Source organism: Pelophylax lessonae, assembly GCF_965119305.1.
Source record: "Pelophylax lessonae genome assembly, chromosome: 1".
Lineage (NCBI taxonomy): Eukaryota > Metazoa > Chordata > Amphibia > Anura > Ranidae > Pelophylax > Pelophylax lessonae.
The window spans coordinates 668,485,772-668,500,654 of NC_138768.1; the positions used below are offsets into that span (position 1 = coordinate 668,485,772).

General features: G+C 45.1%; 1 protein-coding gene across 2 annotated transcripts in view; it reads right to left on the bottom strand.

The window, feature by feature from the left end:
- Positions 1–14,883, bottom strand: part of LRBA (LPS responsive beige-like anchor protein) — a 1,198,938-nt gene that overhangs the window by 874,837 nt on the left and 309,218 nt on the right. For both annotated transcript variants that reach the window (XM_082258080.1, XM_082258079.1), the window contains exons 28-29: positions 3,135–3,306; positions 470–869 (exon numbers count right to left, since the gene is read on the bottom strand). In XM_082258080.1, the coding sequence (XP_082114206.1) occupies positions 470–869; positions 3,135–3,306 (572 nt within the window). The remainder of the gene's footprint in view (positions 1–469; positions 870–3,134; positions 3,307–14,883) is intronic.

The window sequence follows — 14,883 nt, forward strand, 5'->3', positions numbered from 1 at the left end:
GCAATAACTTTGTCCTCATCAACATTAACGCTTCTGTCCTCTTTGTATCCTGCTGTAACAAATTCTTGATGCTGCATTCAACCTCCAATTCATCGCAAAAAGTTTACTGGCTGGCTGTATATGGCTTTCAATTTTGGAGCTACTAATCCAAAACAAGCTTGTACGTATATTGGAAATATCAGTAGAAAGTCAGACATCCATATCGATACTTGTTTCAGATCAGTTACTCCACTGCACTGAAGGTGAGCATGGCAAATAAGTAGCTAGCATTTTCAAGAAGAGGACAACAATGAAAAATTTTAGTTTCACAATTATAGATATTAAACATACTTCCTAATTCGATTTATTAAAAAAATACTCTACTCATTTTGGGGGTTTATTTACCACCCCTATTGTACAGTGATGAAGAGGTTTATAACATTACACAGGTAATATTCTTCTAGTTTAAACCATATGATAGCAACCATACCTGTCAAATGATCGGAACTGTATTGAATGCTCAGCAGCAGGGTCACCAAGTGCTCCTAGGAAGGTGGGGGGTAATAAAGTTTGGTCGACAAGGGATTCTTCAGCTGGAGAGCTCACCAGACTACGGAGAATGTCTTTTACATTCACATTCTTAGTGGTGGACTGTTCTCCATTCCCATCACCTACAGAGTCATTAGGTTTTCTGACTTCTGAAGACAGCGTATGTAATACTTCACTAATTGCATCTGGCCCTGAACTCATGGGATCAGTTCCAACTTCCGTCTCTGAATTACAACCTGACACCAAAGTAGGTTCTTCTCCAATGCCAGAGTCCCTTCTTCTTACAGATATAGAGCTCTCCAAATCCTCCGAAGCTACTGGTGTGGCACTGGGTAGAGTATCTGAAATGAAATTGCAAGCCAGATCAAGCTTTTTAAAAATAACCAGACATATAAAAACGTTTTAAAATTAAATTCGTTATTTATGTGACTTTGGATGCAAGTATTTGGGCACCAAAAGAGCCTCATCATGAAGACATCTTAAGCCTCATTCACACGGGTGTATCTATGCGTAAACTTGTGCGAAGGGCCGTTTTTGCCCATACAGAATGCACAGGTGTTCTGTGCATGGACATGCAAGCAATCCCATTTGTGTCCAATGGGACAAAAAGCTGCTGGTCCCAATTTGAGAGCTGTGCAGGTGTATGTCATCAAATGTAAGTCTGCATTCAGGGACATGTGGCCATCAAAATGGTACCAACCACTTGGTCCCAATAGACATGAATGGGAATGCCTGCACGCAAAATGGACAAGACAGCTGTGCATCCCGTGCAGGCAAACACAGCTCTTCACCTGGGTGTATGCATAGATATGCCCAAGTGAACGAGGCCTTAAAGTGGTTGCAAAGGCAGAAGTTTTTTTTATCTTAATGCATTCTATGCATTAGGATAAGAAGCCTTCTGTGTGCAGCAGCCCCCCTCAGCCCCATCAAAAACACTTACCTGAGGTCCATCTAGATCCAGCGATGTTGCAGGAGTGTCTTGGCTGCCTGGGACTCCCCTCCTCATTGGCTGAGACAGCAGCGTGCCACCATTGACTCCCACTGCTGTCCAAGTCAGTCAGCCAATGAGGAGAAAGGGGCGTGTGCATGGGTGGGGCCCGGAGCGTGGCTCCGAGTCTGAATGGACACGGAGCGGTGGCTCGGCTATCCCCATAGCAAGCTGCTTGTTGTGGGGGCACGCAACAGGAGGGAGGGGCCAGGAGAGTTGGAGGGACCCGAGAAGGAGGAGGATCTTGGCTGCTTTGTACAAAATCACTTCACAGGGCAGATAAGTATGACTTTTTTTTTTTGTTTGTTAAAAATAAGGACTTTACAATCACTTTAATAAGGATTAATGGTCCTTAGGTCCTAACATCACAAAGGAAATAAATTAGAAAACATTGGTATAAATAATTGGCACTCATTACAGAACACAAAAAGACACAATAAAATGGACACAAGTTTAATTTGAAATAAATCCCCCAAGTATCATTTTATTATAAAAATTGTTAGGACTACAATTCACAATCTTAATTCTTCATCCACTGTTTACCAGGTATCTTTGTTTGTATTATATATATATATATATATATATATATATATATATTTTTATTATATTTATATATATTATGTGGGTTTCTACTGCTGCCACTTACACCATAGAAGGGAATTATTATTGCAGCCACTGACACCATAGTAGGGGAATATGATTGCAGCCACTGACACCATAGTAGGGGGTTATTAATGCAGCCACTGAAACCAATGCTGGGGGTTATAGCGGACACTGATACCAATGCTGGGGATTATTATTGCTGCCCCTGCCACCATAATTTTGTGTTATTATTGCTGCCACTGACACCAATGCTGGTGGTTATTACTGCTGCCACTCACCCCATTGCGGAGGGGGGTTGGGGCATCAAAATGCACCTTCACCTGTGTAGCGAAAAATCCTTGCACCAGCACTCAATGAATTGCCAATCAGCATGCAATGCTTAACGGTGGGAGAAACTCTTAAGAAGTACAGTATATGATGGCTGATCCAAAAAAGTGAAAGTGTGAAAAAATAATCTGTGACCAATGGAATTTACTGATGATTTTACAGGAGAACACGTCTGGCCCTTAGATAAAACACAAGGCCCAATCCAGGAGGGCAACAGATATGTTGAATATGTAGCTAGGAAAAAAAAAATGTTCAGTACCAGGATTTCTGAGATATTTGCTACAAATTAGATAATGTGATTAACAACAAAATGCACACATTACAACACTGTTGGTAGAAGACTTTCCTTAGTTCAAGTAATCTTTTTGTGCAACATTTAAAAATGTTTGCAAATAAACCAGGAGAGCAAGCAAAAGAGACAGAATCAATGTTGTTGGAATGGGAGTGTGAGGGACATGAACGTAATGTGGTATGTAGCGAAAGTGCTAATGGGTAAACAAAAAAAAGGCGTGCTGGAAAAACATAAAAGGATAAGGATCAGCTGTGTAAAGAATGGAAATGGAAAACATGTAAGAAACAAATTGCCCTGTAAAATCTGCAATATGACAAGTCAAACCCATCTGTACTAGTTTTGTGAACAGACAAGCTAGTGATGCCTAGATTTAGATGGCCACATGGCTATAACTACCTGAAGTTCCAGCATCAGCACTGCCGTTTTCCACATGCTTGGAAGGGGTGCTGGCTTGAAGTGGCTTTCTCTCATTCTGAGGCTCTAGGATGTCCCGATACTTCGATACCATGAGCACAGAGATGAAGTAGACAACAGCCAGTGCTAGAAACTGGGCCTGCTTACTGTCCTCCTATACGACGAAAGGAATAGGTTACATGTTAATGTTCAGGTCCTTACAGGTTTATTCTGTAAGATTTTTTAAATATCTTTTTGTAAATAGTAGCAATACTAAAAATAAATTCTGACCCATTACAGTGTTGTCTCTGTCTTCTAAAACATAATATAGTACATCAAAGGATGCTTCTCTTAAAGAGGAACTCAAGGCACATGTCTATATACACAACTGAATGCATATTGTAAGTTACAATATTACTGCAAAAGTACTTTAACTTGTTTGTCTAGTATTGAGACTGAAACATCAATCACAATGCATAGCGAGGCAGTCGATGCACTTCAATTCAGCAAGGCAGCTTCCCATGTCACCTCTCTGCCTTCTGCTTCTGGTCAATATGTAATGAAACAGCATCATTACCTCTGTAATACAGGAGGTGATCCAGGATCAAATAAAGTGGAACCTAGAAACCGTGAAGTGAGGATCCTGACAAAGCCTTCACTACTTTGTTGTAATAGATTTAGAAACAGTAGAGAAAAAGACTAAGAAAAAGCTTTTGCCATTTTGTTTAGAAATGCCTGAACATCCTCAATAGACAAACCTAAGGTCATCTACAGTCATAAATGCAAAGGTATGGAAAATATGTTCAGTAATGGATGGACCAAAATTGCAGATTTTAGTGCAGTACAAAAACGAATCATCATCCTAATTGAATGACATTATCATTTCATGCTTTTTGCAAACTAAAGAGCATATAGCATTCGTAAAGTATTCAGAGCGCTTAATTTTTTCTACATTTTATGTTATGTTATAGCCTTTTTCCAAAATTAAAGTCATTATTTTCCTCAAAATTCTACAAACAATAACCCATAATGACCATGTGAAAAAAGTTGGTTTGAAATCTTTGGAAATGTATTAAAAATAAAAAACGAACAAAATCACATGTACTGTACAGACGAATTCACAGCCTTTGCTCAATACTTTGTTGAAGCACCTTTGGCACCAATTACAGCCTCAAGTCTTTGAGGCTGCAAGCTTGGCACACCTATTTTTGGGAAGTTTCTCCCATTCTTCTTTGCAGGAACTCCATCAGGTTGGATGGGGAGTGTCGGCGCACAGCCATTTTCAGATCTCTCCAGAGATGTTCAATCGGGGTTCAAGTCTGGGCCACTCAAGGACATTCTCAGAGTTGTCCCATAGCCACTACTTTGTTATCTTGGCTGTGTGCTTGGGGTCGTTGTCCTGTTGGAAGATAAACCTTTGCCCCAGCCTGTGGTCCAGAGCAGGTTTTTATCAAGGATGTCTCTGTACATTGCTGCATTCATCTTTCCCTCGTTACGGTCTCCCAGTTCCTGCCCCTGAAATACATCCCCACAGCATGATGCTGCCACCACCATGCTTCACTGTAGGGATGGTATTGGCCAGGTGATGAGCAATACCTGGTTTCCTCCACACATGACGCTTGGCAATCAGGCCAAAGTGTTTAATCCTTGATTCATCAGACCATAGAATTTTGTTTCTCATGGTCAGAGTCCTTCAGGTGCCATTTTGCAGACTCCAGATGGGCGGTCATATGCCTTTTACTGAGAAGTGGCATCCATCTGGCCACTCTACAATATAGGCCTGATTGGTGGATAGCTGAAGACAGGATTGTTCTTCTGGAAGGTTCTCCTCTATCTACAGAGAAACGTTTGGCTTTGTCTCCCTAAGGACCTTCTCCCCCGATCACTCAGTTTGGCCGGGCGGCCCGCTCTAGGAAGAGTCCTGGTGGTTCCCAACTTCCATTTACAGGTGATGGAAGCCACTGTGCTCATTGGGACCTTAAATGCTGCAGAAAATTTTCTATACACTTCCCCAGATCTGTGCCTCAATAAAATCCGGTCTTGGAGGTCTACAGACAATTCCTTGGACTTCATAGCTTGGTTTGTGCTCTGACATGCACTGGTAACTGTGGGACCTTATATAGACAGGTGTGTGCCTTTCCAAATCATGTCCAATCAACTGATTTTACAACAGGTGGACTCCAATTGAGTTCTAGAAACATATCAAGGATTATCAGTGGAAACTGGATGCACCTGAGCTCAATTTTGATTGTCATGGCAAAGGCTGTAAATACATATGTACATCGGAATTTTTTATTTTATTTTTAATAAATTTGCAAAGATTTAAAAAAAAAACAAAAGAAAAAAAAAAAAAAAAACTTCTTTCATGTTGTCATTATGGGGTATTGTTTGTAGAATTTTGACGAAAATAATTTTACCACTTGCCGACCAGCCACCGTACTTATACTGCGGCAGGTCGGCTCTGTCCCGGGAACCGAGGTACATGTACATGGTTTCGCGGGACAGCTAGTGGGGGCGCGCACAAGCTGATTGGCCACAGGGGGAGTCAATCAAAAGGTACAGCAGCCGGGATGTCCACTGGGCACCTGCGATCACTCCCCACGTGGAAGCAGAACCACAGTCTGCCGTTGTAAACACGGCAGACCGCTGTTCTGTCAGTACTGAACACAGGGATCCTGTGCTCCTCTTATTTAGGAACACAGGTCTCTGTTCATGCAGCAAGCCCATCCCCCATGCAGTTAGAAAGCACCCCTAGGGACACATTTACCCTTTGATCGCCCTTGGTGTTAACCTCTTCCCTGCCAGTGTCATTAGTACAGTAATGGTGCATATTTCTAGCACTGATTACTGTAGTAATGTCCCTTTTCCCCCAAAAAGTGTAAAAAATGTCAGTTAAGTGTCCGATCTGTCTGCCTCAATGTCAAAGTCCCGCTAAAAATCTCTAATCGCGGCCATTACTAGCAAAAGATAAATAAAATGACAAATCTTTCCCCCAGTTTGTAGACGCGATAACTTTTGTACAAACCAATCAATATACACTTTTTTTTACCACAAATATGTAGCAGAATACATATTGGCCTAAAATGATGAAAACATTTGGTTTTTAAATTTTTTTTATTGGGAATGTTTTATAGCAGAAAGTAAAAAATATTGTTTTTTTTCTTTTTTTTTCAGAAGTGTGGCTCTTTTTTTGTTTATAGCGCAACAAATAAAAAAAAAAAAAAACGCACAGGTGTTCAAATACCACCAAGAGTAAGCTCTATTTGTGGGAAAAGAAGGACATCAATTTTATTTCGGTACAGCGTTGCACGAAAGCACGATTGTCAGTTAAAGTAACGCAGTACTGTATGGCAAAAAATGGCCTGGTCATTAAGGGGATAAAACCTTCTGGTCCAGAATTGGTTAGTCTATTTTGGAATAAGGCTGTAACATAACACAAGGAAAAAGTGAAGCACTGTGAATACTTTCTAAGTGCACTGTATTTAGAGAAGGTATGTTATTTGCATGGCTAAAGATCCATATAGTTTGGAAAGTTCAATCTTCTACAAATAGTAATTTAGCACCAATATACAGATCTGGCTTGTTGACTAGATTTGTCATGCACTAGGGGGAAATAGTAACCACAAATATATTTATCTAAACCCAAAAGAGAAGATTTTCGTGAGATCTTACTGTAAAATCTTTTTCTCTGATGTCCATTGACAGACGCAGCCTCATCTTCATGAGTTGTGTGGGTTGTGCTGCCACCTGAATGAGTAGTCTAAGGCAGTATGTTAGTACAATTTTTTTACATAAACACGCCCATGGGGCTGTCCCTCCAGACTTAACCCTCACAGACACAGCCCAGCACATCAGTTTAGTAGCAAGCAGCGAAGACAAAAAAAATAAAACATCCCCATCAGAGGGGCGGGTGCTGCGTCTGTCAATAGACATCAGAGAAAAAGATTTTAAGGTAAGATCTTACAAAAATTGCATTTACTCTATCGTCCATCGACAGACTCAGCCTTATCTTCATGAACTGTGTGGGACCTCCCAAAGCAGTATAGGCATGAGGGGTGAGAAAAACGCAACCAAAAAGTAACAAACCCCAAAGGCTAAACTTAGCCAACTGGGTAACATGAAGCGCAACCAAAACAAAAGCTCACCCAGGTAAAAGACCTCTAAGAGAATAAGAAAAAAAAACATTCTCTTATGAAACAGCAGCCTGCAAAACCTTGTGGCCAAAAGAGGCATCCAAAGAAGCCAACAAATTCACCTTGTAAAATTTGGTAAAGGTGTGCACAGACGACCAAGTTGCTGCCTTATAAACCTGTACGACTGAGGCCTGATGGCGAAAAGCCCAAGAGGCACTCAGCACACAGATAAACTCTTATCGCCCGAACCACATCCAGAGAGTGCAAAGCAATTTCCTTGGAATGCTTAGGCTTAGGACATAAAAAGGAAGGCAACACGATTTCTTAAGATGAAAATCCGACACCACCTTAGGGAGAAAAGACGGATTAGGCTGGAGGACCACTTTATCCCTGTGGACAATCAAATAAGGCAGACAGGACAGCGCGCCAACTTAGATACTCTGCGAGCAGAAGTGATGGCCACCATGGATGCAACCTTCTGCGACAAGGAAAGCAGAGTAACCTCCCTAATATTCTCAAAAGGAGGCTTTTGAAGAAGACAAAACCAGATTGAGATCCCACGGAGGTAGCAGGGATCTCCTCGGAGGAGCCGACGCACCCCCTGAATAAAAGTGCGGATCAAGGCATTAGTAGCCAAAGGACGTTAGAAGTAGATGGCCAAGGCCGACACCTGACCCTTGATAGTGCCCAACGCCAAGTGCTTCTCAACCCCTTTCTGCAAAAAGGCAGAAAGCCTAGCTATAGAGAACAAGCGAGGTTGCAGCTGCAGTGATTCACACCAAGAAATGTACGATTTCCACGTACGATGATAGATCCTCCTAGAGGTTGACTTCCTGGCCTTCAAAAGGGTAGGAATCACCGAGTCAGAGAGGCCCCTATCTCTCAACACCTTGCTTTCAACAGCCAAACCGTTAAAGCCAGCGACTGTAAAGCAGGATGGAAGATCGGTCCTTGAGATAGGAGATCTTCCTGCAGAGGAAGTCTCCATGGAGGATCCACGATCATTTTTACCAGTTCTGCGTACCAAGACCCCCGAGGCCAGTCTGGTGCCACTAGAAGGACCGGAATGTTATCCATCGCCACCCGGCGCAGAAACCTCGGCAGGAGTACGAGCGGAGGGAAGGCATAGTTCAGGCAATACTGGCTCCACGGAGCCACCAGACCGTCTGTGGCGTCGGCCAAAGGGTCCCAAGACCTGGCCACAAACTTCTGAACTTTCCTGTTGAGGCAGGACGCAAACAGATCCATGTCCGGGTCCCCCATGGGACACACAGGAGATAACACCCCTCCGGATGAAGGGCCCATTCCCCTTGATCCAACACCTGACGACTCATCCGCCTGCCAATTCTCCACACCCAGAATGTAGACTGCGGAAAGAGCTGGAACATTGGCTTCCACCCAAACCAGAATCCTGGCCACCTCCCTGGCCGCCAGAGCACTATTTGTGCTCCCTTGATTGTTGTAAGCCCCGGCCGCGGCATTGTCTGACTGAATCCAAACCGGAGAGCCGCGTAGCCGACTTGTCCAGTGAAGCAGACAGAGCTTGATAGCCCTCAGTTCCAGAATATTGATAGGCAGGGAAGACTCTTCCGGCGACCAAGTTCCCTGGGCACAGAGCTTCCCGAGCAATCCACCCAAGCCTGGCAGGCTGGCGTCCGTGGTGGTTCCCGTCCAAAACATCGGTAGGAAGAATTTGCCCTGGCCCAGGAGAGGAGACTGGAGCCACCAAGAGAGCCGACATGGTGAGATGGCTCAACCGAATCTTCAGGTCCAATGACTGGGGATCCCTGTTTCATATTTCCAGAATCTCCTTCTGCAACGGTCTCGAATAAGACTGAGCAAACAGGACTGCTTCGAAGGCTGAGACCATCAGACACAGGGCCCTCATGCAGACCCACAAGGAGGACTGTCCGGTCTCCATCAGCAACCGTACCGGCCTTTGCAATTTGTAAAGCCTGTCCAAGGGGTGGAAGACCCTCGCCAGAGTAGAGTCGAGGATCAGTCCCAGATAAGTGACCCACACGGTTGGTTCAGAGCAGATTTTTTTTGAAGTTGATCATCCACCCAAACTCTTGAAGGGTCTGAATCATGATAGAGACGTTGCCCAGCAGATCCAAGTAGGAAACTGCTCACAACAGGAGATTGTCCAGATATCCCACAATTGAGATACCCTGCTGACGTAAAAAAGGCCAGTACAGGGGCCAGGACCTTGGTAAAAACTCTGGGAGCCAAGGTGAGACCAAAGCCCAATGCCACAAATTGAAAGTCCTCCTCTGCCACCACAAAGAGGAGGAAGCGCCGATGTCCCTCGAAAATAGGGACGTGGAGATACGCATCTTTGATATCGATGGGGACCAGAAAATCCCCCCAATTCAAGTATGCCACCACCGACCAAATGGATTCAAAGCCTTGAGGTCCAGGATTGGACACACCTTGCCCTCCTTTCTGGACACTGAACAGGTTTGAATAGAAACCTTGAGAGTGTTCCTGCGGAGGAACTGGCACAATCACCCCCTGAGCCAAGAGATCTTGCACCGCCTCCCACAGAGCCCTCAAACGCTCCGGAGACAGGTGAAGATTCGACTAAAAAACCTGTCCCCTGGCCGGAACCAGAATTCAATCTTGTACCCAGAACAAATCGGTTTGCGAACCCAATCATCCTGAATGAAGGAAGTCCAGGGTCCTTGAAAGAAGCACAGACATCCCCCACCCCTGAGACAGGTGAGGCCACCCCTTCATGCTGAAGAGGACTTGTCAGCAGCACTGGACTGACCGGCCTTGGGCTTGCTCCAATTTGGCTCCAAGACTTTTTGGAGCCAAAAGCCACCCAAGTCCCTGCCTGTGTGGGCTCATCAGCCAATTGTAAAGTTTACCGTACTGAAATAATTAGTGCTTCCACTAAACCGCATTCCCGCGCTGCAGCCGAAGAGGACAGGTCCTCTTCATCTGACTGCGAGGACAGTGACCCCTCAGGTAGGGGGAGCATCCAGGGCAACCTCCTCATCCTCTGAATCAGAGGAAACCCCCAAAGATGGGGAAAGCAGGGGCCATTTTCGGCTATCAACCTTTATCATGACTAAATCAACTTTTGTCGTCAGGCTTTCCAGAGCTGCCAAAATCGCAGCCAGCAACTGTGATCCCGACTGTTTGGGAGTCGCAGAGTGGTTCTGAGGATGAGTTCACAGTCTGGGACTCCATTTTGCACGTTACAAAAAATCGGAGTACTGTCACTTTAAGAGCGGCGATCGCAGTTCCCACCACCGATCGCAGTGGTCTGCGGAGTCCCCCTTTAAACTATACTAAAGGCAGAGTGTGCAGGGACCGACACTATGAAAGGCCTTAACAATCCACAACAGGAACCAGAAATCCCAAAAGGTACCCCCCCCCCTCACACCCCACACCCCCAGGGCGCCAGGTGCCCCAGACACATAGCCCCCCCCCCCCCCACGGGAACTGGGAAGGGGAGGTGTACACACAGACTGGGCAGTCCAGGGTGATCTTTTAGGAGGCACAAATCACACAATCCCCAGGAGAGGGCCCACATCGCCCAAGGCCAGCAGGGGCAAGGGGGGCACATTTACTCACCATACCATGGACTGGGGGGCTCCGCTTTGGGCAGACTGCCTCCCACCCGAAGTGGGGGTGCTGCCAGCCGAGGGGTACGCTGCGACTCAGAGCGTTCCTGGTTGTCACGTCCTGGCGAGGCATCGGCTTGCAGGCTTGTCCCCATCCAGAAAAGGGGCACCGTCGTGGCAAGGCCTAGTGCAGGACTATAACCTTCTCACGCTCGTAGGTCAGACTGGGGGGGGGACCATAAGGATCTAGATTATGCAGTGCAAAGCACCAGCTGGCATCGTTGCTTGTAGATCACCAGGCAATACTTCCCTGAACACTAGCTAGAAAGTGAGTAAAGAGAAATAAAAGAAAATATTCTTGAGACCGGAGTCCCAGCAGTAAACCTAGGTCCTGCTCCTTCTCTAGGCAGAAAAACTGATGTGCTGGCTTGTGTCTTTGAGGGTTATGTCTGGAGGGACAGCCCCGTGGGCGTGTATATGTAAAACTTTGTACTAATGTATTGTCTAGATTACTCCTGCGGGTGGCAGCATAATCCACACAGCTCATGAAGATGAGTCTGCGTCTGTCAATGGACGATACGGAAACCAGTGTTTCTATGGGGAGATCTATTTTTAAGCAAACTTTCAGGATGTTTTTGGTTTTTTTTCTAACCATTTCTCTCTCACTTTATGCTGGAACAAATAGAATATTTGCACTCACTTCCTTCTCTAAGTCAATTAAGGAACACACTGTTGGGTGATACTGCCGCCTACAGAGTAGACACTCAGCCCAGGATACCCCTCTTACTATCAGTATGCTTCAGTTTGTAGCAAAGCAGTACAAAGAGCATGATTATCAACAGAGGTTGGAACCTGTAACCCTTAAAAGCTTAATTTATGTCCACTGAGGGACACAGGAAGTCCTTAACTGTCAGGACATCCAAAAACATGTAGGGGTGGGCAACAACAAATAAGGTCCCTTTTACACCGATATGTTTTTCCTGCATTTTTAATCTGCAAGGAAAAAAAGATTTCCTTTTAAATCCTATGGGACTTTTCACACAACTGCACTGGGGGTGCGGTGAGTTTTGAAACGTTCCTGCATTCCGCATCTTTGGTGTGGTGCTGAAAACCGCACCAAAAAATGGAGGCTCCCATTGAAATTAATGGAAATCGTGGTAAAATCGCACCGCAACTTTGAACTTCACAGGTGCAGGCAACCCGAAAATGCACCAGAAAACTGCAAAATTTTGGCGCAGAGCAGTGTGAAAGGGCCCTAAAAGACTAAAAGGCCAAACTATAACCATAGAAAATGGAGACCGATTACAGCTGACAAAGCTGTCCGAAGGACCTCACTCCTGAAGCAAGCATAAGGCTTACAGATTTTGATCCAATTTTCAGAGTGATTATGTAGTGCAATTTGGTTGTCTGCATATTCTAGGAGGCCAAAATTGAGTTAAAATCGCTACAAAGTAGTACAGGAACCTTTTAAAAAATCATGTCAGGCTGAATTGCATTGATAGCAGGCACCATTGAAAATGTGATTTTCACTGTCATGTGATTCTGTGGCACTCAATTCACATCTAAAATTGCACTAGTGTGAATGGAGCCTTAGGAGGTCTAAACATCCATCTAGAAGAACTTGGAAAGCATGTACACAGAAGACTAGGTAGAAGCCTTGCAAATCAGGGAAACCGTAGCCTTGATGTGGAAGAGCCCAAAAAGTACTCACAGATCTTCCAGAATGTCCACAGACCGGAAAGGGTGCAAGCCTATCCTCGTGACCAAATTTGAATAATGCTCTGTTTGAGCAACTGAGAAATGGTGAAAAAGAAGCTGGCCCGCCTTTACAGAGAGCATCCAGAATAATAGCATGTCAGACTTTGGAGGAAAGCAGAGTTTCACAGCCCAAACTATATCCAGGCAATGGAGGAAAATCGCCTAATAAACTGGAGTCACACAAAAGGGTCACAAGAACAGTTTCCTGGTTGAGATAAAAGAACAAACTACCTTACGTTGGAACAAAGTTATGGGCCTCAACACTACCTTGTCCAAGTTCAAAAAAGGTTCTTTAGAAAATAAGAAAACCATCCTAAGCACTCACCTCACTGGCGTTATGGCTACAAGAAACATCACCTCATAGGCAGTGCTGTATCTTTGCCTAGGCCAACAAGGCCCAGGCCTAGGGCGGCACTTTGCAGGGGGGGCAGCAAAAAAGCTGCACCCCGCAGGGAAAAAAAACAGCCTCCTTCCGGCTCCAGCACGAAAAGGGTCCCCGCCGGCTTGCGCTACACATTTAGTATAATGCCAGTCTTATGGGTCGAATTGGGCCTGAGGGCAGGGTCAAGGAGGGAAATCAGTCTGGCACCCCCATAAAGCGGTCACACTACTACCTGCCGGTATAATACCAGCCAGTCAGGACATTCGAGCAGACCGCAGGCCGGCGACCACACTTAATACAACTGGCCCGACGGCCGCCAACGCTAAATAAGTATTTAGCAGTAAAATTTATTAGAAGTTAAATCTTTTATCAAGGGCTGGCCATATCGCAGTCCCGTTATAAGTCATCCAGCCCTTGATAAAGTCACGTGTGTGTGATGCAACACGTCAGGAGGAGCCGGGTGACGTCACTTCCGGTTATGCCTGAAACCGGAAGTTCGGTGCTTTTACGCTGTGCTGCTACGGGGATTGTTTGGTCCTCGCCATTTGTTACTATCTGCTGTTATTTACCTAAGTTTAAGTCTTTTTAACTTCTATTAAATTTTACTGCTAAATACTACACTATGGAGATCTATTTGCTTTCGTTGTGAGTGGAGTAATACCAGCCTTGGAGTCCTTTCCCCACCTCTTGCTTGAAAGGAGAAAATTTGGTCTCCTAGATCCCAGCTGACTTCCACTTGCCAATGGATTAGACCTCTTGGTCGGGAGTACTATCTATCTCTATCTCTCTCTATCTCACTATCTATATCTATGCATTTACTTCTATCCATTAAGGTGAGCGGCCACTGCACGTGATGGAGGATATCAGTTTGCTGTGTCTCTGCACTGGGGGTTATTTTGCTCTTTCTTGGACATGATTACTCATCACGTAGATTTTTTATCTAGTATCTTTATTTAAAAACCTTTTTTGGCACTAAGGTGGATTCACATGAATATTTATTTTTTAACCACTTTAATACAGGGCACTTTCACCCCCTTCCTGCCCAGGCCAATTTTCAGCTTTTAGTGCTGTTGAAATTTGAATGACAATTGCGTGGTCATGCAACACTGTACCAAAACCAAATTTATGTCATTTTTTCCCACAAAATAGAGCTTTCTTTTGGTGCCATTTGATCACTGCAAGGTTTTTCTTTTTTGCTAAACAAAAAAAAAGACCGAAAAGTTTGAAAAAAAAAAAAGTTTTTTGTTTACGTTATAAAACTTTGTAAATAAATGTTTTTTCCTGCACTGACAAGCACTAATGAGGCCACACTGACAGGCACTGATGGAGTGGTACTGATGAGGAGGCACTATATGCAGCACTGATGGACACTGATAGGCGGCACTGATGGACACTGATAGGGGGCACTGATAGGTAGCACTGATAGGCGGCACTGATAGGCAGCACTGATAGGGGGCACTGATAGGGGGCACTGATGGGCGGCACTGATGGATGGCAATGATGGGAACTGGTGGGCGGCACTGATAGATGGCAATGATGGGCAGCACTGATGAGGAGGGAACTGACAGGCTCTCTGAGCACTCATTGGCATCCCTGGTGGCCATCCCTGGTGGCCATGGATGGGAATCCCTGGTGGCCATGGGTGGGCAATCCCTGGTGGCCATGGGTGGGCAATCCCTGGTGGCCATGGGTGGGCAATCCCTGGTGGCCATGGGTGGGCAATCCCTGGTGGCTCTAGTGGCATCCCCAAGGGTCTGCACTGGTAATCAATGCTCTGATTGCCAGCACAGACCCCCCTCCCCGTCAGGAGAGCTGACGATCGGCTCTCCTCTACTCACCTGTCAGGCGCGAACTGAAGAAAACTGATCAACGGCACTTCCTATTTACTATGTGACCAGCTGTGA